This window comes from Ursus americanus, chromosome 18 (genome assembly GCF_024610735.1).
Source record: "Ursus americanus isolate L20-20 chromosome 18, mUrsAme1.1.p, whole genome shotgun sequence".
NCBI classification, from domain to species: domain Eukaryota; kingdom Metazoa; phylum Chordata; class Mammalia; order Carnivora; family Ursidae; genus Ursus; species Ursus americanus.
The window spans coordinates 33,395,563-33,421,984 of record NC_142144.1 but is presented as its reverse complement, the minus strand read 5'-3'; the positions used below and the strand labels follow the sequence as shown (position 1 = coordinate 33,421,984).

Sequence of the window (26,422 nt, the reverse complement as noted above, 5' to 3'; positions counted from 1 at the left end):
TTCAGCCAGTAATAATAGAAGGCAACAAAACCAGCAGCAGCTACCACTTACTCAGCGTGAATATTTGAAAGACACCATATTGAGCACTTTTCATGCATTATTTCACTCTAGTCTCTCAAAATCCCTCCAAAGCTTTGCAACTCAGAATGCTGTTCCTAGGCCCTAGGAGCTGGTTAGAAATGCCAACTCTTGGGCACCACCCCATACCTACTGGATCAACTGGCATTTTAACAAGATCACCAGGGATCTCGTGTATACATATGTTTGAGAAGCTATAATCTAAAGTATCACTGTCTTCATTTTACAAATGAAGAAACTAAGTTTGGGAGAAACTAATGTGACAAATGACTTACCCCAAATTATTCTGCTAGAGAGCAGCAGAATCCCCCTGTGAACCAGATCTGACCCCAAAGACTAGGTTTTTAACCATTAGGCCAAGCTTTATGGATGAGCTGGCCTCTGAGCTGTACTCTGATATGGGTAGGGCTGGGGCATCCAGAGAATCCAGGAAAGGGGACTGCAGGCAGAAGAAAGATTGTCAGCAAAGCCACAGGGAAAGAAACCTCTAGCCAGGCTGAGGACAACTCAGTAAGAAGCTCAGTGTGGCAGCAGCTCCAGGAGTCTGAAAGGGTCAGGAAGAAAGGCCAGCTGGATCAGTTCACAGAGCTCTCGTTAATTTTGCGGCAGTGGGGAACTGCCTTGAGTCCCAGCATAAAAGGCCCTACCCCATAATGAGAGGACGCAGATAAAAGGGACTCAATAGGCTTTTAGTTCGGGTTCCGCCTCTCCCTCACTGGCTAATCTTGAGGGCAGGGGACTTCACAACTCTGCTGTGTACATTATACAATCAGCTCCCATGTTCTTCATTGTTTACTGAAGAAAATGCACGTACTTCCTACCTAGGGGAGGCCGTATCAGTATCAAAGTGGCAGGAATTTTGCTTTTAATAAAAGAAAGGGGTGGGGGGGATTCTAGGACAGCTCAGAACTCTATCTAGATCGATGAAGGGAAAAAACATACATCCTTCCATGTTACGAAGCATACTAAACACCAGTGTAAATAACTACAAACTGAATTAACAAAGCAACTGTAACAGGTTAATTTTAGATCTTTCTTCAAATCAAAGTAAATTTCTCTAGAGTTTTGTGGATTTTAGTTTGGAAGTACGGACTAAAATACTGTAAACCAAAAAAGAGCCCTACTATTGCCCTACATACCTATGCACATACTACTGGAAATGAGACAAAATTTAAAACTTTGAAGATGACAAAAAATCTCAGCTGGGCTTTTCATCATTTCTTCAAGCCTCAGCTCTCCTCAGCCTGAAAAATAACCAGCTGTTTCTTATTTTAGCTCTGAAATTTGATGGCATAGACCAGAAGGCTGTGTTCTGATGCACGCTTGCTGCTGAGTGTTGTCGGTAGCAGTGACGGCCCTCTCTTCCTCCTTCAACGCCCTGCCCATTCATGGAGGTTCACCTACAGAGCGCACTGGTTCGGGAATCCCAAAACCTGGGTTCTAGTCCTGATTCTAATCAACTGGGTGACCTTGAGGGGGCAGGGAACGGTGTGTTGAGGGCTTACTAAATGCCAGGTGCCTTTTATAAGTCATCTCAATGAGCAATTATAACAACTTAAGAGGCAGTGGTCTTCCTATCCTCAATCCCAGGAATAAAGTTACTCTGCTTTTTATTTAGTTCATAAGTGAGACAGCTGTGGTTCCTAACCTGGACTGAGTTCGGAGCCTCTGTTCCTTCCGCTCCAACAGCCTGCCTCCTAGTTCCCTTCCTGAGCTTCTGGGGTTCTTGAACTTGTGCAATGATGGAGGAGGACCTTCTAACTTCACCATATAGACACATAAGCTCACAGATCATGAAATAAGGATGAATCTAATCCTGCAATTATTATGCATTAGAGCATGAGAGTACTCGGCCTCCTCCCAGGCATGGTCTGTGGAGGGAACACCTGATCAGGGCCGTTCTCACTACCTCGTGCCTCCCACGTGACCACACATGGCTCCCACATTTCTCCTTAATCGCTCTCAGCTTGAGGCAATTCCACACCAAGTGATTGTTACTTTACACCCCAAATTACACATTCAATGGAGTCAGACCATCCTGTGTCTCAGCTTATCTATAAAAGTGGGGATAATAATACCTTAGGGAGTTGTTATGAGGCTGAAATGAGAGGATGGCTGAAAATCACTTAACATTGTGCTTGACGCATAGTAAACACACAATAGATGGTGATGAATTCCTTCTCCCTAGGACCTTTTCCTGTCCCTAAATTCCTTTCTTTCATTGTAAAGCATCTGAACCAATCCTCCAATATCTTAGAAAAAAATTAATTATAGGCAATAATTTAGGGTTTTCTGTTGTGACTTAGGGAACAAGGAGACCACAGAGGGAGTGGAGCCACAGCCGAGCCCACTGCCCTGCTCCCTGGCCAACAATGCAGACACTGACACGAGGTCCTTAAATGACTCTAATCAAAGCTGACAAACTAGTCTACCACTAAGTGGGATGGGATAAAGAAGAGATCAAGTGGTCTAAGGTCCCCATACTGTCCAAAAGAAGAGTAGGGATATTTATCACCTCCATAATTTATCAACTTTGGTTAATTAAAATTTCAAGGGTAACCATTAAAGAAGAGCAAGTGCATAATGTCCAAACTAGAAGGAAAAAGAGCAAATGACTAAAAATATCCCAAAAGGAGGAAAGAGCTAAAACAAAACGGAGTACTAGCAGGACAAATACATTAAAAGGATATACAACATTAAGACAGATTTAATCTGAAGTACATCAGTAGTGATATTAAGTAAATATGGACTAAATTTTCCAATTAAGAGACAAAAACAGGTGATAAAAAACCAAAACCCACATGCTATTTATAAAAGACATATCTAAAACACACAGCACAGAAAGAATGAAAAGAAATGGATGGAAGAAGATATACCTTGCATAGATTAATCAAAAACAGATGCTGTAGGTACACTGGTATCAGATAAAATAGAGTTTAAGGCCTCCCCCGCCCCCAAATCAACCGACCAAACAAAAACCCACCATTCTTTAGAGATAAAAAAAGGCAACCTTATAATGATAAAAGGTTAATTCACAAGGAAAATGTAATAAGTTTATATTTGTATACACTTGATAATATGGCTCAAAGATAGAAAGCCATAAAGTAAAAGGTGAAAGAGGCAAATTCATAATCATAGTTGGATATTTTAACACATTTCTCTTTTTAATAGCTAGAATAGGCAAAAATAAACCAAAAAGGATAAACAAGATTTAATAAATCTGACCTAATGGAATACACAACACTGAATCCAGCAACTGCAGAAGTCATATTACTTTCAAGCACACATGTAACATTTATAAAAATGGACCATAAACAGAGCCCTAACAAAAATTTCAACAAATCTCAAGAGATTAAAATTATATAGAACAAGCTCATGAACCATAATCAGTTAATAAAAGATAACCAGAAAATATTCATATCTTCTAAAAATAAGAAACACATTTCTAAGATACCTATGAGTCAAAGGGGAAATCACAATGGAAATTAGAAAATATTTAGAAATAAATGGCTAAAATACCACATATCAAAACTTGTGAGCACCTACTAAGCAGTAGTTGGAGGAAAATGTGCAGCCTTAAATGGAAAGAATCAAAAAGGATACAAATGAGGGGCACTTGGGTGGTTCAGTTGGTTAAGCGTCTGCCTTCAGCTCAGGTCATGATCCCAGAGTCCTGGGATGGAGCCACACAACAGGATCCCTGCTCAGCAGGGGCCCTGCTTCTCCCTCTGCCTCCGGCTCTCCCTGCTCTCCCTGCTCTCCCTGCTCGTGCGCGCGCACTTGCACGCGCACGCTCTCTCTTTCTCAAGTAAATAAATAAAATCTTAAAAAAAAAGATACAAATGAATGAACTAAGCATCAATCTCAACAAGTTCCAGAAAATAACAACAGCAAAATATTTCCAAGGAAAGTAGAATGAAAAAAATAAAAGAGCAGAACTTAATGAAACAGAAAACCAACTTACTATGGAGAATATCAATGAAGACAAAAGTTGGCTCTTTGAAAGGAAACTCTACTGAAACTAAGGAAGAGTAAAAGGGAGAAAATGTAAAAATAAAACTGGAGCAAAAAGGGGCACATCACTACAGGTATCACAGACATTACAATAACAAGGAAATATTATAAACAATTTTATATAAATAAATGTGAAAACTTTAAAGGGACCAATTGCTGGAAAAATATCACTGAGTAAAACTAAAGGAGGAAAAACTTAAAATTGTGTTAGAACAATTAAAAACATTGAATCTGTGGTCAAAAATGACATAACAAAAGACAACGAACTTCCAGAACCAGATGGCTTTGTCACTGAATTTTCCAAACATTCAAGGGACAGAGGAGAGGAAACTAGAACGGGTGGTAGATGAGGAAGGTAATGGACATTAGTTACATTTTTGCACTGGCTGTGTCAGCAGGGATTGTAGTTTGTTCCACTAACCTTCCTCTTGTAAATTTTCCCAGAAATTGTGACCAACCAGAATCCTGGAGCTGTATCTGGGTGGCATGAACTTAACAGAAGAATGTATCTCAATGGAATGTAGAGAATACTATTGGTAACCTAACCAGAGTTTCTACTAGCCAGTACACATACCCTCCTGATAGGAGTGTCAGCTGGTAACAATGCACGAATGTCCCTTCTCTGGAAAACTGCCACCTCACCTGGTTATACCAATCTTCCCCTCCCCCCCCATCCTGCTTCCCTCATTCTCCTTTTCCTGAACACGATTTCCAATATACTACTTGAACAAGAATCCCCATTTCAGGCCCTGCCTCTACAGAATAGGATCTAAGATATAACTATTTAGGAGGGTGAAAAGAGAGTCACAGAGTAGGAGAAGATACTCACTCTTAAAACATAACTGACAAGGGACTAATAACCAAAATATATAAAGAATTTCAACAAATCAACAAGAAAAACTGAAAAACAGGCAAAAGACTTGAACAGACAATTCACAAAAGAGGCTAACCAATTAATCAATTAAAAAGTGTTCAACATTAGTAGTAACCAAGGAAAAGAAAAGTAAAACCACAGAAGATATTATTATAGACCCACAAGAAGAGTTTAAAAATTTTAAATGGACAATACTGAGTATTTGCAAGGATGTAAAGCAAATGGAACTCTGACATACTGCTGGTAGGAAAGTAAATGGGTACAATCACTTAGAAAACTGGCATTATCTAGCAAAGCAATTCCACTCTGACACATACCACCTAAGGAAGCTTCACAAACACAACGGAAAATGTCTAAGGATGTTCTTGGCTGCACTGTTCTTGGTAGTCAGAAACTATAAGCAATACAAGTATCTATAAATTATAGGACGAATAAATATATTGTGACATATATCATGAAACATCGTTAGCAATGAAAGTAAGTGTGGTAACCTCATGGATGCAGCACACAAAGCAAAAGAAGCGAACACAAAACGCACACAGTATGATTCTATGTATGAAGTTAAAAAACTAGTAAAATTACACTGCTTAGGGATGCAAATATAGGTGACAAAACTACAAAGAGAAACAAATGATTATCACGTAAATCAAGGTAGTAGTTTCTTCTGGGGAGGAGGTTATGACTTGGAAGGGGTGCTACTGAGAATTGGCAATGTTCCACTTCTTTACATGGGTGGTGGTTCCATGTATATTTCCCTTAGAATTGTTAAACTATGTATACGTTTGTGGGGTTTCCCTGCATGCACTGTTATATCTCATATTTTTAAAGTTTAAAATAAAGACAATGAGGGGTGCCTCCGTGGCTCAGTCGGTTGAGCGTCTGCCTTCAGCTCAGGTCATGATTCCGGGGTCCTGGGATCAGCCCTGTGTGGGCTTCCCTGCTCATCGGGGAATCTTCTTCTCTCTCTGCCCCTCCCCCCACTTGTGCGGGGGAGGGGGGCACCTACGCTCTCTTAAAGTCTGAGCGCTCTCTTAAAGTCTGAGCGCTTATGTACGCGCTCTGCCTTTCTCAAATAAAGTCTTAAATAAAGACAATGAAATAAGCATACTGATTACTGTTTGATTCTTAGAAAAGTTGAGAGTACTTCATTTTTAAATTAAAATCTTGCCTCTAATTCCCTAACAGAGTACATGCCATTTAAATTTGCAATAACGCCTATTTTTCCTGGGATTACAGGTGGAGAAAAGGTCTCCTGGGAACAGACATTTGCTTTGCCAAAAGTCACCAGAGGACCCCTCTTCTATATGAAAAGTTGAGTAGGCACCCAAAGTCCTAGGGTAGCTATCTGCCTTTCGAGAATCCTTAGTAGGCAGAATTCCTGGAGAGGAAGTAAAATCAATTTGCCAAAATGCCTTGGGTTAGGATTAAGAACAGATTGAGCCTCCAAATTGACAAAACGTTTGAAAATAGGGTGATCTCCTGAATGGTCTGTGGTGACCCTGACCAAGGCTGCTAGCACAAAAGGCCCCAAATCCCCCTAAAGAGAACTCACTAGAGGACTGGGGGAAACCAGCCTGGTGACATGCTCAACACACTGCCCAGAATGCAATGCTTTAAGGGAGAATGGCTAAGCATGTGAGCACAAACTAAAAAAGCTCTAACCTTGGAATCCAAGCATGGGATCAAGCTGGCAGGAACCTGGTCCAATACGGGCGTTGAGCAGCAGTGACCACACATCCTTGGAGCGTGCAGGACAGCTCTTCAATAGTGATACCATATAGCTGTGTCAGAAATAACAATGTGGGTGCCCTGCTCAGACTCTGGAATTCTCTCTCCTCTGGAGAGTGGAAGTCAGCCTGACTTCTTCGGATTGTTTGAGCCCCCAGGGAGCTTGGAAGTGGGAGACATCAGAATTCTCACCAATAAGGGCATTAAAGGACTTGGGAGATTACTTGGAAAAGTAAAGAAATTTTTGACTGCATCAGAACCCAACTGGTGAAATGAGACACACAGGTTAAACATCTGAAATAGACAAATTCTTTACCAAATATTTCTATTATCTACCTTTATATACACAATACTATGTGTATGAGTAGGAAAGTAATACATCACTAAGCTAACAGAAGGAGGGTAATGAGAGAAATTAGCAGGCATTTCAAACAAAGCCCATGATAGGTTACTTAAGAGAAGATTCATTCATTAAGGCAAACTGAAAGAACAAATGCTTCTTGTACCACCTATTACTACTCTGTGACTGAGACATGTAAAAGGAACTTGTTTTTTTACATCTTTCTTGAAGAGCATCTTAATAAGCGATATCTTCTCTCTCTCTCTCTTTCAAAGTAGTCTCCATGCCCAGCGTGGAGACCAACATGACGCTTGAACTTACGACCCTGAGATCAAGACCTGAGCAGAGATCACGAGTCAGATGCTTAATTGATGGAGCCACCCAGGCATCTCTAGTATGTGATGTCTTCTTGGTTGGCCAGGACCCTCCCTCCCACCTCTGAAAGCTCTCCCTGGTTCCTAATCTATACCTTTAGCAGAGGCCCAGATCTGCCCTTGCATGTGGTAATGCCCTCAGACTATCCCCCCAAAGATTCTGAGTTCCCTAAACCCGGGTCTATCTTTGTTTTTATCTCTGTTTCTATTTAGTCTCACTCCTCTTGTCCCTGGCACCAATACATGTTTGTTAAAGGAAAGAATGAAGGAGGAAAAAAGGAGGAAGGAATAGTATGAATGCACTGCACTGAGAGAAAAAAACAAAACAGAGGACCACCACTAGAAACAGAAACCCACAGTGAACTGGCGACTGCTTGACCATGTATTACTTAACAGCCACTTGTGCTATCATAAAAACAATTCATCTGATAACCATGGAAACCAAAAGGAAGGCACTATGGCGAGGGTGGCTCTTTTCAGAAGTCTAAAAACAATAAGAGGCCTGAAACCAGAAAGACAAAGAAATCCAAGTGCTCCAGGCCAGAAGGAAATCCTTTCCTAAAACCCCTGACAAAGCAGCATTTTCTTCAGTTTCTAGAGGCTTCAACAAGGGCTCAGGGACTGCCGTGAACGATCATGAAATAATTCAGACATCTCTGTGTGCTTCTGTCCCTTGGGGCCAGCTGCTAAGAGGAAAGCTCACTGGGAGACAGAACTTACTGTTATTATAAAATGTACTGAGAACCAGCAGAGGGAGATAGATTTCTCTTCTAGCTCCTAGTAGGTGTACAAGCACACAGTAGGTCTCCATAAATACTTGTTGAGTAAATGAATTAACTTAGAACTCAGGGAAAGCACAGCATCTGGTTAACAGTGTGCGTTCTTTCTACCACCCAGGGCCAACATTCTGTTGGGTACTGAGAATTAAAGTCCTGTCCTCATTCTGGGTCCAGTTTCTCCATGTGCAAAAGGAGACAGCTGGATTAGACAGTTTCCCAGGCATCTTCCTACTCTAACAGTCAATCACTGTACTGTGCTTTTTTTGGTGGCAGCACATGCCTGGCACTTTTCTTTCCCCTCAGAGGGAATCTGATACCCATCTGCTCCAGTACATGAATGTTCCCATCCTGCCTGACTCATTTGGTAGGAACAACAGGTTCACATGCCAGTTGTAAATGAGAAGGCAAAGGGGGCCCAGAAAGAGAAAAGGGGAAAAGATCTCACTTGGCCTCTTTCTTAGGAAACTGAAACAGTACTCTTTTTAGGACTAAATATATACAAACTGAAGTGTGATTATTCTAAACACCCCCCATGTGACGCACTCTCTAGTTCACTAAATTAATTGAACAGTATTTATATTACTAATTGAACACTTCGGTGCCGGACACTGTGCTAAGCCCTTTGCACTGAACTTTACAGCAACCTCATGAGCTACGTACTATTATTATCTACTTTTAACAGATGAGGGTTTTGTCTGGCTCAAGGTCACACAGCTGGTAACTGGCAGAACTAGGACTTGAACCCAGGTCTAACTGACTCCAGGGTTCCGGCTCTTCAAAAGGCTTTCCCACCTGTTCTCCACTGTAGTCCTAAGAGGGAGGCAGGGCAGGTGTTACCACCTTTACTTTAAAGACGGAGAAACTGACTCTGAGAGACTTGCGATTTGCACAGAACACAGAGGACACTTAATAGTGGGTGCCCGGCCCTAGACGCCCCTGCCTTCCTCGGTGAGGGCTCTTCCCACCCCAGGAATCTGCTTCTTCCTCTTCGACTTCACTTACACACTCGTAAAACCTCAAGACTGAAGGCAACCGCGGAGATCACTTTCCCGGCCGGGTCGTTTTACAGGCTGGGAAAACGAGGCACGGCTCTCCTCCGGCGCGGCAGAGCCTCCAGGTGCCCGCGGAGTGCGGGAGCGCCGGGCCGCGCGCGGCCTGAGGGCACCCCCTCCCGGTCCCGCCAGGACCAGGTGCTCAGCCCCAGCCGGGACCGAGAGGCGCCTCCTCGGCGGGTCGCCTCGGGAAGCGCCCTAGGTCCCCGAGAGGCAACCTCCAGGCGCCCGGGCCGTCCCCTGCTCGGGGCCCCCGGCATCCCGGGGACGCGAGCGGGATAACTTCGCCCTCAGCCTCCGCGAGCCGGCCGCCTCTTACCTCTCCGGGGGCTCTCCAGGGCGCTCGCCCACAGCAGTCCGGGCCGTGGGAGGCGGAGGCGGAGCCGGAGCGGAGCCGCAGCCGAGCCGCGCCGCGAATATTGCGGCGCGCGGCCAGGAGGCGGGCGGACGCGCCGCGAGCCCCGCCCGGGGGCGGACAGCTGCGGGGCTCTTGCGGGCGGGCGCCGTCACGTGACGCGCGAGGCGGGGGATGCCGGGAGCCGGGCCGGCGGCCGGGGTGAAGCTCCCAGACCACCGCAGAGGAAAAGGAGTCCGGAGTCTCTGCGGGGAGGGGTCGGGGAGCGGAGCGAGAGGGAGACGCCAGGGAGACGCTTCGGATGCTGCCGAGTCGAGTTTGTGGAAGGACGATTACGGCTTCTAGTGCGTGGCCCCAGAAGGGCAGAAATAGAATCAGTGGGCGGAAATTGCAGGGAGGTATGCTGGGGTCAGTACCAGAAAGATTCTTCCAATCACCAGAGTTATCTGTCAGGGTAATGGGCTGCTCCAATAGGTGGTGAGCAACTTGTGCGTGTGCACGCTGGAGCACATTCAACAAACTGACCACTGGCTATGGCCCAGGCAAAATATTGGGAGTATATATTAAGTTATTATGTGTATAGTGTTTAACACAATGCCTGGCACACAGTAAATGTTGCATAGGTATTGTTGCTGCCGGTGTTATGCGCACAGAAATGAACAAAACTTAAGTCACAGGCTCCTGTCCTCTTAAAGTTAATTCTTGAGTGGATAAGGTAGTCATTAATCACATAGCATTTAAATAAATATGTATTTAAAATCACTGAAGGAACCTTGATTTTAAATTATGGGACAAGGTGAGGGTGGTCAGGGAAGATTTCTCAGAGGAAGGTAAGGAGTGAGCCAGATGGAAAAGCGGCAGGGAAAGCCTGAGTGAAGGCTTTTGGGTGGGGTTGGTGAGGCAAGGCAGGGTAGAGAAGATTGCTCTTTGGGTAAACTGAGGATGTCCAGTTTGCAGCTTACTGTGTTAAGAGAGAACAGTGTAAGTGAAGTTAGAGAGATAGGTAGGTGCCGGATCATGCAGCACTTAGTAGGTCATGATAAGGATTTTAAAATTTTATGTAAAAGGAAGCCACTACTGAAGTGGTGGAGGTTGGTTTGATGCCTCTTTAAAAAATTATGCCAGCTGCTGTGTGGATAATAGATAAAAATAAGAGTGGAAGCAGGGTTAAGCAGATTGGTTAAGGCTTGGACTGGGTTATTGGTAGTGAAGACAAAGAGAAGTGGATTTGAGATACTTTGAGGTAGAGTCAAGCCAGTTTGATGTGTGATTAGGGGGATTCCTAGTCTAGCTTAGTTCACTGATTGGGCCCATGGAGGTGCTATTTATTTAAATGGTTAACTGTTGTTAAGAGGAACATATTTGGAGGTAGGCGATCAAGAAATCAATTTCGGACTTGTTAAATTTAAGATACCTGGGTCACCCAAATGAAATGGTCAAAAAGGCAGTTGGATATAGACCCTTGGATTTTAATTAATTTTTTAATGCAGGCCTTGAACTGACCACCCTGATATCAACACCTGAGCTGATATCAGGAGTCAAACGTCTAACAGATTGAGCCACCCAGGTGCCCCATAGACCCCTGGATTTTAGAAGAGAATGTCGGCTACAGAAATCTAAACTTGAGAATACTGTGAAAACAAAATTTTTACAGTGGATTGAGGTTTTTAATAGCTGACTCTCGTGGTCCCATTGACCTCTGTCCTGGTTTTATAGAAAGTATTCTATAAAAATGAATTCCATCTGTTATTACCATATGATGAATTTGGCATTACAGATTCTGGATGAGGTCCAAGTTGTCAAGCAGCTGCTTTCCTCTATAAATTGAAACAAAAAACACCCCAAGCCTAAAGCCAACGATTTCTTTTGAGCAAAGACGCAAAGCTGTACACACAGTAGCCAGATACAGTAGAAAGACTACTCTGACTTAGGTCAGATCAGAATAGGGGTGGTTCACACTACAATGAGCTGGATGATTTATCTTATTGATGACTGGCAAAGCTATGACATGTTTAATTCTTTGAAAAGTGTCCCATTGTATGAAACTGGCAGTCTAGATATATGTCAATAAGCAATCAAAAGCCTGGCTTTCTGGATTTGTGCCAGCCAACATTGTTTTGCTGCTTCTATAGAATGGCTAAGCCCTTCAGGAGTGCAACAGGAGCTCTCTACAAGAGCATGCTGTCTGCCTTTCCCATTAATGGTGCCTCACTTGTTCCATGGAAAATGTGATTTTAAATTGAAGTACTTAAATAAGAGAACGTTTGTAAACTGCCATCGAGCTCTCCCTTCTGCCTGCACCTCTTTCATGTATGCCTCTGTCCTGCCACTTTCTGGTCTACTGACTTCTCTCCTCCATTGGACTAGAGAGGACTTGCTCCCCTTTGCAGCCCGGCATAGTTGGTATTTATTGTAAAATGATTAAGTAAACATACACCATCTCAGCCATGTGAACTTTACTTACCTCGCTTTACAGAAAAGTAAGGCTGTGATTTGCCCAGGGCCAATGTAGTAGACGTGTCCTCCTTTTTGGCTGCCCAGTTATCTGAACTCCCTTCCTACATTTGGGAATTCCCCAACTTCGAGCTTATTGGGTGGGAATCAGAGCATGCCTTTCACTATAAAAGCTGAGATCCAGATATTTTCTCTGCTTCTCCACATGACCCTGATACTACAAATTAAATATTCCCTGGACTATGAATTGGGAGCCAGAGACAGCGAAGTGGAGACTTGGCATTACTCTCTTTGATGACCATGGCAACAGCAAGATGACGTTCTTAGGGCAACATTGGCTGTCATGAGAGTGCAGGATTCTGGGACTGCGGCTTTGGTTAAGTGGTGGCATCTAATCCTCAGCAGAGACGGTGGTATCTTCACCGCACCAGGTTGTGTGGAGTGACCAAGTAACAAAGGGTGATGTTCCAGTTGCCTAGTCTCTGAGCCTGATTCTCCAGGCCTCCGGGTGATGCTAAATCATCTATAATCCTTTCAGTGAGTTATTTTTCTCTGTAAATCTACTCAAACTGGATTTGGGTGTTTCAAGTAAAAAAAAATCTGACTCATATAGTCACATAATAAAGAGCAGAATTGAAGCTAATAACCTAGGACTTTTAACTACTAATGCTAGTGCTCCTTCCTAACACATAAATCTTTACCCTCCAACTACCCATTTTATGTTACATATTGATGTTTCTAATTCACTTTGTTCACCAAGTTTACCCTTTTAAAGCCAGCTGATTAACGAACATTTCAAACGACTGCATGGCAAGGCAGCTGCCAGCGCAAGTTTGAAATGCAGCAGTATCATTGTCAGTACAGCTGCTTATGTGGTGTTTTTTCTGCATTTTTGTCCTTTATAGACATAAGTGGAAAATGAAGATACTATTACTAATGTGGCTGAGAAAAAGATGAAAATTATCAGACATGCTTAAAGCACATCTTTAGCCTTAGGAGAATGCTTACTGCATTAAAGCCAGCTGTTTTCTTTGTGAAGATAACAGTTTGACAATGTTTCATAAAACATTTCATCAGATATTGTTTAAAAAAGTGATTTCGTAATGTTTTTACATCTCAGCAACAAGTCTATTCAACTTTTATATACACGATTTCTACATGTTTGTGAACTTGTACAAAAGTAGGCAAGTAGCACGACCTATGCTTATCTGTAATAGTGAGTTTGCACACGTAACCTTTAAGTCACAACTGTGCCGTCTCCTGTGTGATGTCCATAATGCAGGGCAGGGAAAAGGCCTTGTGCTTTATTTTAATTTCTTACTGTAGACTTCAAGAAAATAGGTTAATGATGGTTGCTCTTGTGTAATTTGCAACTGCAGTATATACATTAGCCAGCAGATGTCAGGATGCGCTCTTTCTTATGACTAAAGTGTGAGAATAAAACAGGAGTTTCTGAAAGGACTGCAGGTTTTCTTGCTCTTCCGTGCTCAACACACTTGGGTCACACTGGCCTTCTTTCTTCTTTAAACACATGCTTTAACGCTTTTTCGAAGTCTCCCCATTCTTTCATCTGGCCAATTGCTATTCATCCAATCTCACTAGATGTGTCACTTCATCAGGGAGCCCTCCCTGCTTCCTCCCCAGCCCAACAGGTCAGGGTTCCCCTATTTCAAGTTCTCACAGCTACCTGCACGTCACCCCACAGCAGTTTATATAATATGTAAATACTGATGAAATTAGGTAATGTCTGCCTCCCTTGCTAGACTGTAAGCCTCTTAAGGATAGGTACCGTGACTGCATTCCCTTCTGTATCACTCAGCTACCAGTGTCGGCTCCTCTGTAGTCACTGAGTAAGCATCTGTGAATGTGCACACCTCCAGCAAACAGAATGGGAATTATTTTTCTGAGGCCTATACAACAGGTATTGTCCAGAAAGTCAATAATTTTTCCACCTCCAATTCAGCTGTCATCTATTCAGCCCCTTCTTTGTAAAGATTCTATGTGGGAAGAAAAACGTGTGAGATAACACTTGCATTCAAGTAGTCTTTCAGGAAGAGAGAAAAAGACAATGATAGAAACCTTCTTTCCTTGTCGTGGCAATTCCTGCTACAGAGTACCCACGTTCAGATTCTTACTCGTTTCCAGTGAAGGGTTCTGTCTGCGACCCAGCCCACCCTGGTCACAGGAGCTGTGAGCAAGTTCAAGAAGGAATCTTTCTTAGCTTCCAAATCTTTATCCTAATCTGTGTGCCTGGACAATTCTTTGACAATACACTTTTAGTTTTTAAGAACAGCACTCAAGACTCCCACTGTTAGGTCTTCTCAAGGCTAAAAACCTCTAATTCTTTCAATCACTTCTCCCGTAGCAGGCTTTCCAGTCACATCTGGTGACCTTTAACAATGTTGTCATATTACAAATGCAACCTAAAATTGCTTTCGTTTTCAGTTTTGACTCTTATTCCTCAATCAGTCCAGAATTTCAGATTTGGAAGGGGCCTTAAGGTAAACTCACTTACTGGTTACCCAAAGCAGATCCTGGACCAATGAAATCACCTGGATGCTTTTAAAAAATAGATTCCTGGGCTCCATCCACAGCAATTCTAATTCAGTAGATTTTTTATTTAAAAGCTCCCATGTAAAAAAAATTTTAAAAAAATAGAAGTTTCCCACATGATTTGGTATGGAGCTTGTTTTGGAAAGCACCTCTGTACACGATGCCTGGCACTGCCTTACAGAATATACTCATTACCAGTGTTCTTTCCCCTGTTATACTTGAACCTCTCCTGTGCCAGGGAGCCCACCACCAAGAGGTACCTGTGTATGAAAATCCTTCCAAACGTTCACAGTATGCATTCTTTGATTCCTAGGTATCTGACACCCGGCACCCATTTACTCTTAAAATTATTTGTGAACAGAACATCAGTTCCTCATAAACATGAAAACACATTTATCTTAGAGTCCCAACACGAGTATTAAAAATATGCTACTTTACCATCTTTTTAGACACGAATCAGGAAGAATAAATGGTATTCTGATCTGTATTATCTAGCACAAAGTTTAGTAGAGTACTTGCTAACAGAAGTGAAGGTTAGCTTAAAGAGGAAAAATAAGATGTTAAACTCAATGCCTTTTCCTTCAACTAATAGCAAGCATTGTTTCACTAAGCTAGTAACAATATCTTATTAATAATTTTTTTAGATTTAGTAGGTTTAAGATCTTATTTGCACTTTTACTTTCGCGTTCAGTAAAGATTGTCATTTGCTTGAGACCAATGAAAACAATGGTTATTATGAACACTGAGTATAAAATTTTAGTTGATATAAAGATGCACTAGTAAGCCTATTCAATTTTACTCAGAAGTACAATGGAGTTATATAAAAGCTCAATTTTACTAATATTGGGATGAGCAATTCATTTGATCATTTCCTACATTTTCTTTTCTAATTCTTATCTACATTTCTTAAAACTGTTTTTTGCAATATTTTTATTATTTTAAATTATCCATGTATTGCTTCTCTCCCGTCAGCTCAAATAATCAGAGGCAATGCAATTTGAATTTTGGGAAGAAAAGCATCTTATAAACTCCCATTGCTTTATCACATGCAGCAGCAGTCTCCATGTTTCCACACTGTCCCATAAAAATTAGTCTTCAGTCTCCTGGTATCATGAACGTATTTGCACTTAGCAATTTTCTTTCCTCCTAAATAAACATATAAATTGGGGGAGAGTAAGCTGTGGTAGTAGGTCAGATGTGGTCCTTGTCAGACCATGCCATACATACTTAGCTGCAAAACCAATAAACTCTAATATACCATCTCTTGTGCTAAGAGCCCGAAAGGCCACACATTGGTGATATTTCTCTCTCCAGAAAACAAAATGAATGGATTGTTTTGCAGAACAGGAACTTTTACCTACACAGAAAGTGCAGGAAAGATATTTGGGGCATACAGAGGTCTTCAGGGCTACTGCTCTGCTGCTCCCACTCTTGCAGTTGACCTCAGCAGCACTGACCCCTCTATTTACTTCTGTCCCTCAGCTCCTTCCTGCCTTTTCCTCCTGATCCAGCTTAGATGCCTCGTGCATTATTTCAATCCCTCCCTGACCCTGTCATTTCACCTCGGCCATGTAGCAAGCCCCAGCCCTGGATGAACCCACCTCTCCACCTTCTCCGAGCCTACCTCTGGACAGCAGAGCACTGCTAGAGAAAAAGGCCCACATCCAGGCACTGCAAATTCATAATCCCCTATCTTAATTGGGGTACTAATCTCATCTGGCAAGCTTAGCTTTTTCTTGTTAGCTTACTCTTACAGTTCCCATTACTAGTTAAAAACTTCTCCACTCTATTATTTAATGAACACTGAGTGCCAGGCAGTCTTCTAGGTACTAAGATACTACAGTGAACATAATAGATGAAATCCCTACCCTCACTAAGCATATACTAAATGAAGGGAGACAGATAATTAACAATATAAATAAGGAAAAGTATAGTAAGTGCCATTAAGAAAAATAAAGAAGGGGATTATGGAGTGCTGGAGAGGGTATAATAAAAAATACGTTCTTGAAATATAACGTAACTATGGAAAAATGACATATCTTAAGTATACAATTTGCTGGATTTTCACAAGTTGAAATATCCTATAATTTTCAAAGGAGCTGGGAAAGGTCTCACTGAAAAAAATGCCATTAAGCAGAGACCTGAAGGAGAGGGAGTGAAACACCTGAAAATCTAAGGGAAGAGCATTCCAGACAGAGGAGACAGTGCAAAGGCCCTGAGGCAGCATGTCTAGTTTGTTTGAGGAAGCAACGAGGCCAGTGTAGCTGGAATGCAGTGAAGGAGGAAAGAGTCATAAAAGACGAGATCAGAGATGTAATGAGGACCAGATTGTACAGAACCTTGTCAGCAACCAGGACTGTGGCTTTTACTCTGAGCAAGACAGGAAGTCACTGGAGAATTTTAAGCCGGAGATCCAGTAATAAAAAAAAAAAAAAGGTCTGAGGACTGAAGCCTCGGGTACTGTAAGTTTCAGGTTAGAAATACAGAGAACATGTGGGACGCCTGGGTGGCACAGCAGTTAAGCGTCTGCCTTCGGCTCAGGGCGTGATCCCGGCGTTCTGGGATCGAGCCCCACATCAGGCTCCTCTGCTGGGAGCCTGCTTCTTCCTCTCCCACTCCCCCTGCTTGTGTTCCCTCGCTCGCTGGCTGTCTCTATCTCTGTCAAATAAATAAGTAAAATCTTAAAAAAAAAAAAAAAAAAAGAAATACAGAGAACATGCAAAAGAATCTGAAGAGAGGATAAGTGGAATAGAAAGGGTGGAGAGAAGGAAAATTAGGAAATTAGTGTTCTGGAAGGTTTGCAAGGTGGTTACAATAACAAATAGCGTGTTGAGTGCTGTAGATAGGGTGAGACAGGTCAGTGTTAACCCTGACAAGAGCAGTTTCAGAGGATCACTGGGGATATAAACTTAACTGGAGTGGGTTCAAGAGATCACCAGAGAGGGGTGCCTGGGTGGCTCAGTCATTAAGCGTCTGCCTTTGGCTCAGGTTATGATCCCCGCATTCTGGGATTGAGCCCTGCATCGGGCTCCCTGCTCAGCAGGAAGTCTGCTTCTCCCTCTCCCACTGCCCCTGCTTGTGTTTCCTCTCTCGCTGCCTCTGTCAAATAAATAAATAAAATCTTAAAAAAAAAAAAAGAGAGAGATCACCAGGGAAAGGAAATGAAAATAAACCACTTTATTGAGGCATTTAACTATGAAAGACAGCTGAGAAATGGCATGGTAGATAGGGAGGAGTGAGGATTCAAGAGGACTATGGTGGATGTTGTGGTGAGCGACCCAGATCTCAACTTTAGGACCAAGGTACTCATCCCCCAGCAGCTAAGAGTTTTGGCTGCTAACAGCGCAAAGCTGCACTGGTTTACATACTGTCTATGGCTGCCTTCACGCTGCAAAGAGAGTTGACAGAGCACAGAACTCACAACGTTTAAAATATTTACCATTTGACCTTTAACAGAAGGTTAAAATGTCTAGCTGATTTCCTTTCTGTCCTATCTCCAACACTCTCTGGCGCCCGATCTTGTAGGTAAAGAGATACGCTTAGTCAAGCAAAGCAGAAGGGAAAAAGTTCATTTTTTTTTTTTAAATTTATTTATTTGTCAGAGAGAGAGAGAGAGAGAGAGCGCGCACAAGCAGAGGGAGTGGCAGGCAGAGCAGGCAGAGGGAGAAGCAGGCTCCCTGCCGAGCAAGGAGCCTGATGCGGCCCTTGATCCCAGGACCCCAGGATCATGACCTGAGCCAAAGGCAGATGCCCAACCAACTGAGCCACCCAGGCGTCCCTAAAAGTTAACATTCCTACACTTGTTCTTCCTTCCAAATCTAGGCCCAAGTTTGCCCACCTGTAAACTACTGAACACACTGTAACTGAAATGCTAACTTACTTGGTGGAAGAACTTCAAAGAGCAGTGATAAAGCAGTTAAAAAATGAAATTCAGTGATAGCAGGAAGAACACTAACCTAATTGAGGAGCAAAATTCTAAGATCGTATCCCTCTACAAAATCTGCTTGTGGATTAACATTTTCTCAATTATCCGCATTTCTTTCTATGCTCCATTTTAAGTTTACAAAACTCAAATAATTCTTTACTATTTCACATTACACATTCAAACCAAATATATACACATGGCCACATGTTTTCAGATGTACCGTGTCCAAACTGTTCATTACAAGTATTAGACACAACACCCTCTCCCTGTGGAGTTCATGGCCTGAATTTTAAAAACTCAGCAATAAAAACTGCACCATCACATTTTCCCTTATTCTAGCCTGAACATATGCTGGAATCCAGAGTAACAATCATACATCCCAAGAAAAGCACTTAAGGATAGGATACAATAAATAAACATTAAGAGCCCCTAAACCTTGGATAGCTATTATTTATTAGCTACAGAATCTTTACTCCTCATCTGTAAAATTAACAGTTATCAGTGAATTTAAGTATTTGCTAATGTTGAAGTTTGTATACAATTAGAATATAAACATGCTATCTCACAACATCTGAAAATATGAATGAAACCTACTAACGCAGCGAATGCTAGCACAAATCACTTCTAATCACCTTATGCCAAACACTAACCATTAACAATAAATATCATTTACCAAATGTCAGGCACTGTGCTCACGGCTCCACTTGCATTCTCTTACTTTATTCTTACATACTTTGAAGCAGACAGATGTTCCCACTACGCTAATTTTACAGGTGAAGAAAATGAGATACAGGGGTTCAGTTGCTAAAAGTCATCCATCTCCTATGTGTTGGAATCAGGACACGAAATCAAGCCTGCTTGTCTTTAGAGCCAGTGATGGTGACCGTGGTGCTATACGCCACACCTCCTCAGGTCAGGAATGGATATAAATTACCAACACGAAACACAGCATCACAGGGTAAAAATATATGCTGTTTGAGTAAAGATGGTAGATTGAGCACATGCATCTACTTCCACTGCCTCCTGAAATTCCATTAAACGACAGCAAAGATTTTTGTTTTAAGGCATAAATCTAAAAGAATGGGAAGAGAGGAGACAATAGCAGCAAAAAGCTAGAAGTTGGAAAGCAGATGGACAAGTAGTAAATAACATGGTAGCCCCCAAGAAAACGGAATCCTGAGTCAGCAGTAGAAAAGCAAAACAAACAACCCAACTTATATCAGAGAATCGCTAAAAGTTTCAGGAACTGGTGCCTTCCTCTACCTTGGTAGGAGTGAAGAGGTAGACACTAAAATAGGGACTGGTTGAAGGTTTAAGTATTCAGAATGCTTTCTGCAACTCTATGTAGCTAAGCAGCCTCTTTTGCCCCGTTCCCTTCCCAAATTAGAAGTTTATTTTCTGAAAAGGGTAAAAACAGAGGGTTCTCTGGATTGTGGGATGCTAGGCAGTTATGGGCAAAGGTACTGCACGCATACTCAAATGCATACTGGACATGAGATAAAGAAAACAAGATACAGGGGGAAAAAAAAGATCCAACATGGGAAAAGAAGAAAAGGAATTCCCAGGATTGCAGTGAAGGGAGATCCCAGAATACAGCCCTACATCAGGCACAGGAGACCAGAGTCCAGACTGGCACAGGTCAGAAAGCTCCAGGAAAGACTTATTTGGGAAGATGAAACGGCATGCCTAGTGAAACTTAACACTGTGATCAACTAGGTATATGGCTAAGAGTCTAGTTGATTTAGTGGTAAGTGTATAGAAAATGAAGCCTAGGAAAAACAAAAAGATATACAGGAAAAGAAAACAAACAGTATTTAGAGTCCTCAAGAAACTGATTCACACAAAAGCACGCTAAGTATATTGGAAAGAAGAAGAAATGAGAAGAGATAAGAGTGATGGAGGTGAGGAAAGAGACCTACTCCTTCCATACACAGAGAAGTCAGTAGGCAATACCTAAAAAAAAATCATAAAATAACAATACAATCATGCTATTTAGAGACATGAAGGTAAATACCAATACAATTAGCTAAAAAGAGGTGAATGTAGCTGTCTCCAGGAAAAAGGTTAAGGACTGTCCCCCTTCCCCAAAATACTTAGAGAACTATCTGACATAAAATGGCATTTTTTCCTTTAGTGGTACTATAGATTCCCTGCATCAAGCAGTAATGTTACCTTTCACAAAGACTGCTTAAATAATGTCACTTTATCAGCATCAGCAAATCCTTCAGTCCAAAACAAGAGGAACTCAATTTAATGTAGTTTGTAATAATTACAACATTAAAGAGGTCTGCAGCAAAAAGTAGGTTAAGAGAAATAAAATCCCAATTTTTTTCTTAGTTGCTACTTTAATTAAAAATATAGGCTGATGGTCCTGTGCTTCAGTGTTGTGGCTGTGAAACACAACTAATCATAAGGAACTCTCCAACATATATTCTCCAGACAGAAGTAAAAAGGTACAGAAATGACTAACGAGACAGTGCTAGTGTAGATGTAATTCCCTTATAATTAATACTTGCTAGAAAATGGAGTTTGACATTACTTACAATTATATCAACATTCACAGAGGCTGAACATCACAGGCATATGGGTGTATTATCACCCAAGATGTCTTTACTTCCCAAGTAGTTTTAAATTTTAGCTATGAAGGTCAGTTACCGGAGCCAAACTTGTTCTTAACAAGTAGAATTTTTATGTCCATTCAATCAAAGAGTCTCTTACATCTTTCTGGGCCTATTCTTTTGCAGATAGGAGTAGAAATTGTAACTGGGTTCCTCATATCATGCATTCACATGTGCTGCCCATCTTCATATGCTGTCCAATTTCTTTAGGATAAAAGGTGCTGAAAGAAAAATAAACAAACCCAGAATTTCAGATCTATTAGCCCACAAGTTACATTACGGAATTTATAAGACTGGGGGAAAAAAATCTTACAGATTTAGTTCACTGCATTTTTTAAATGACTCCAAATAATGGCCAAGCCTCTGCCTGCATAACCTAGCAAAAGAGACTCACTGTCCTTCCCGTGTCACGAAGCTCCGACTATTCGAAGGTGCATTCTTATACCATATAAAATCTTTTCTCCAGTTAGTTCTTTCTCTTAGGACCATAAAGAGTAAATTCAATCCTCCTTCAAAAGACCATCTTTTTACTTTGGGTGATTTAACTGTCAAAGGAACAAAATGGTAGGAGAAACAAATTGGCATATTTCACCTTTTAAAACGTATTTGAGGGGCGCCTGGGTGGCTCAGTCGACAGAGCGTCCAACTCTTGATTTCAGCTCAGGTCATGATCTCAGGGTCATGAGATTGAGCCCTGCGTCATGCTCCCTGCTCAGCACAGAGTCTGCTTGAGATTCTCTCTCCCTCTCCTTCTGCACCTCCTCCCGCTGTCTCTCAAATAAATAATAAAAAAAATAATAATAACACATATTTGAAAAAAGGCAGAGGGTGGGAGAAAACAACACTGCACTGGGGAAGCAGAAAAGGGAGACACAGATTTTGGTTCTCCCACTGATTAGCTCTACATCACTTATGTAATCCAAATCACATATGATACAGTCCTACTTCAGTTTTTGAGGGTCTGGTAGGAGGGTACAAACAGAAATGGTTAGAAAACAAAAATATTGTCACAGGGATCTAAAGAAGTGTTATTACTATCCTGTGTGAAGTGCTGTGGCCAAAATAAGCAGATGAAAAGATGCTTAACATCAGTAATCACTAGGACAATGCAAATTAAAACTACAATAAGATACCAACTAACACCCATTAGGATGGCTACTACCAAACTACTGGCAAGGATGTGGAAAAATCTGGAACCCTTGTGCACTGTTGGTGGGAATGTAAAATGGTACACCTGCTATGGATCACAGTGTGATGGGTCCTCAAAAAACTAAAAAATAGAGATATCTGCATATCCATGTTACAACAGCATTATTCACACTAGCTAAAATGTAGGAGCAATCCGAATCCAAAGATGGATGAATGGATAAGCAAAATGTGGTATACAATGGAATATTATTCCGTCTTAAAAGGCAAGGAAATTCTGACATATGCTATGACATGGATGAACCTTAGGACTCTTTGCAAAGTGAAAAAGCCAGTCACAAAATGACAAATACTGTATGATAACACTCATATGAGAGCCTTAAGAGATGTCAAAATCATAGAAAAAGTTTCAGTTTTACAAGATAAAGAGTTCTGGAGATGATGGTGGTGATGGTTGTACAACATTATGAGTGTATTTAATACCACTAAACTGTACACTTAAAAATAGTTAAATTTTGTTATATGTATTTTACCATAATTTAAAAAATTAGAAAATAAAAGGGCCCGTGACCAAAATGGCTGCCAGAAGGATCTTCTTTCTCAATACTCATATTAAAGTAATAAAACATATTGTTAACATTAAACTGTAGATACTGAGATCCATTGAAAGTTGACAAAGTCAGCAGTATGTCCACATGTTTCTAATTCTTACCAGATTAAAAAAAAGGTAACACCCATCAAATGAATGGATAAACAAATGTGGCATATCCACACAATGGAATGTTACTTGGCAATAAAAAGGAAGGAAATACTAACACATTCTACAATATGGATGACCCCTGAAAACAAGCAAAGTGAAATAAGCTAGACACAGAAGGTCATATATTCTACAATTCCATTTATATGAAAAGTCCGGAACAGGCAAATCCACAAGGAAAAACTATATTGGTGGTTGCCAAGGGAAAGTGAAGGGGGAAAATGGGGAATGACAGCTAATGGGCACGGTGTCCACTTTAGAGGTAAAGAAAATGTTCTAAAATGCATAATTCTGATTATGCTAAGAACCACTAAATTATATACCCATCATTTTTAAAAGTTTTTCTCTTTTTAGATAAAGTACAACTGACATACAGTACCCTACTAGTTTCAGGTGTATGTCATAGTGATTCAGTATTTTTATATATTATGAAATGATCCCCACAATAAGTCTAGCTACCATACGAAGTTATTACAGTATTGTCTATATTCTCTATGCTGTACATTCTACCCCTGTGACTTACTTCTTTTGTAACTGGAAGTCTGTACCTTTTAAGCTCCTTCCCCTACTTCATCTATCCCCCACTCTTCTTCCCACTCACAATCACCAGACTGTTGTCTGTATTTATCAGTCTGTTTCTATTTTGTTTTTAAATATTCCACAAATAAGTGGAATCATATGGTATTCATCTCTCTCTGACTTATTTCACTCAGCACAATAGCCTATCGGTCCATCCATGTTGTTGCAAATGGCAAGATTTTTATGTCTAAGTAATATTCTATTGTATATACGCACCACATCTTTGTCCACTTATGAATAGACAGGTTGAACTGTACACTTTAAATGGGTGAACTGTATACTATGAATTATATCTCCATTTTAAAAGAGGTAATGTGGAACAGTATTCTGTATGTTTTTTTAAGAAAACCAATTCATATAAGATACAAAGGTTACTTAAAAGAAGCAAATATTTTACTGGCAGCTAAGTCAATAAAAAAGATAAGAGGAGAAAATAAGTTGGGAGTTGCAAAAAGCTATTGAAGGAGCAGGATTTTTGTTTCTGTTCAGCAGAGCTCCCTCTCCTGGGGAAGCAGGGTAATACCATAGTCAGTGATGGGGTACCGGGTTTAGCGAGCTCTGGCCTAGGCCCAATTTGAACCTTCTACAGGATGACCTTGGTATGGCTTTCATTTTGAATCACCCCTGCCTCTCCATCCAGACCTGTCAGTAATACACAGCAAGGTGCAACGAAAAGAGTACTGAACTGAGAATTGGGGGGTGGGGTACAAATCACTTCTGAGATTTGTATCCGTAAAACTAGAGAAGTGATCTACAAAGCTGCACCCATCTCCAATATTCAGTGTGCCTTTAACTCTGATATTTTGTGTTAAGACCGCCTTTGAAAGGCGAGTTCTCATTTGCAAAAGGGATATACAGAATGTTAAGCCCGGCCTCCCTCAAAGCGTTGTCAAGACCAGCTAACGCAAATAAGCTTCTGTTAAGCGTAAATTCAAATAAACCTTCAGGTATTATTATTAATCCTATAGATTCCTACTCTTTTCTTCTCATTCCTTCAAAAAAAATTATTTACTTCACTCTCTGTACAAATAAACAAAAGCAGCAAACCTTTTTGTTATTTCAGAGATCAGCACTGAAGGAAGGAAACTTGGTATTAAGAGCTCTGGATTCTAGATCAAGATCGTCCACTGAACCGCTGCGTGACCTTGAGCCAGCCATTTCTCTACTCTAGCCCTCAGTTTCTGTCGGCAAAATGAGGGCCGCAGCTCGGGAGGGGAGGGGGGAATAAACCCTTGAGGTTCTTTCAATTCAAACGCTCTTAAAGCAGGCGAGGCAATCGCCCTCGCAGTCCGGGCCAGCGCGTGTACTTCTGACCCCAACCCGCAGACCCTAAGCCGCGCCTGCGCCCGCTGATCTCGACCCACATGTCCCACCCTCCACGCGACCGCTCAGCTAGCTCAGCTCGCGGGTCCCCAAAGAACCAGAGTTGGGTGGGTGGTGTCCGCGAGCTCCCCGCGGGTCTCATGGCCGCAGCCTAGAAGGACACTCACTGACTCGCAGTAGGGCCACGTAGATGAGGAAGTTCCGTATGGACGAGATCACATCCTCGCGCATCTTCCGTTTCATCTCCTCGGGGTCCAGCTTCGGTGCAAGGCCCTCGATCCGGAACATCTCGGCTTTGCCTCCCTGGCTTCCAGCTGCCACGCTCGGCTCTCCTCGGAGGCTGCCTGGCGCCCGGAACTCGGCCCCATCCCATTTCCAGTTCCCGCCCCTCGTTTTCGCGCGCGGTGACGGGGGCCTGCGAGGGACAATCCTCATCCCGCCCTAGAGGTTCTGCAGGGGGCTGCCTGAAGAGGGCGTCGCAGTCTGGACCACGCAGGACTCCGGTTCCTTCCGGCTGTTGAGGAAGCTCCGTCTGGAGCCCGGCGCGCTACGCTGCAAAGTGCTTTTACGCCTCGGAGGGGACAATGCACACAGATACCACCGTAAATAACAATAGCTACAGTTCTACTCCATGAATTAGATATTAAAACCTTTATTTCCTAGATGATAAAACTGAAGCACAGAGAGCTTTAAAACAACTTGCCCAAATATACTTTAAAATACCTTAGGGGAAAAAAAAGTGTTGAGGAAGGGAGATGAAACGATATTAGCAAAATGTTGAAAATTGCTTAAGCTGGTGATTAATATATCATTTTAATTTTTCTAATCTTTCTATTTTGAGCATGTGTGAAAATTTTCATAAGTTAAAAAAGATGAAGATGATGAAACTTGCTGTGATTACACGACTAGTAAATGTAGTAAGTTTTTTGTTATTGTCATCCCCATTTTATTTTATATATATAAATGTGTACTTTAATATATATAATATAAATATTTATATATTTAAGTAAGCTCTATGCCCTACCTGGGGCTTGAACTCAGGACCCTGAGAGCACATACTGTACTGACTGAGCCAGCCAGACACCTCTGCAATAGGGTTTTGTATTTAGATTTGTGGGACCCAGACAAAAGTTTTCAACTCCATATTATTGCTGTGTTCTCATTTTTGGCGTTAAGTGGTCCTTGTAGATTTGCCCAGTAGTACAGTGTATAAAAACAAGTTCAGCTCCTTTCAACATTTTACCGATGAGGAGAGGAGGGCTGAGAAACCAAGTGCACTGCTTACAGTCATCCTGCTAGTGATAAGCAGAAGCAGGGTTCTAATGCAGATTATAATGCCAAGTTGCCCTCTCTTTCCCCTGCACCCCACTGCTCCTTTGTTAGTCTTTAACCATTAGTGCCTGCCTGGATGGGCCTCACTGGAGTCAGGAGGTAGAGGTTTAGTGCAGTCAGATTTCCTGTCACAGATTCATC

At 41.8% G+C, this 26,422-nt stretch overlaps 2 protein-coding genes across 6 annotated transcripts in view; both read right to left on the bottom strand.

Annotated features, from left to right (window-relative positions):
• Positions 1-9,699, bottom strand: part of FBXO10 (F-box protein 10) — a 49,746-nt gene extending 40,047 nt beyond the window's left edge. For 2 of the 5 annotated variants that reach the window (XM_045780539.2, XM_045780541.2), the window contains exons 1-2: positions 9,190-9,548; positions 6,629-6,747 (exon numbers count right to left, since the gene is read on the bottom strand). In XM_045780539.2, coding sequence (XP_045636495.1) covers positions 6,629-6,703 — 75 coding nt within the window. In that variant the 5' untranslated portion in view covers positions 6,704-6,747; positions 9,190-9,548. The other 3 variants (XM_045780537.2, XM_087869557.1, XM_087869556.1) reach the window with 3 other exon arrangements.
• Positions 9,700-20,761: 11,062 nt separating this feature from the next.
• On the bottom strand, positions 20,762-25,347 carry TOMM5 (translocase of outer mitochondrial membrane 5). Its single transcript, XM_045780640.2, has 2 exons — positions 25,117-25,347; positions 20,762-21,365 (listed from the first exon to the last, which is right to left on the bottom strand). The coding sequence occupies exons 1-2, from the start codon at positions 25,235-25,237 to the stop codon at positions 21,331-21,333; spliced, it is 156 nt and encodes a 51-aa protein (XP_045636596.1). The 5' UTR covers positions 25,238-25,347; the 3' UTR covers positions 20,762-21,330.
• Between the last annotated feature and the right edge of the window lie 1,075 nt (positions 25,348-26,422).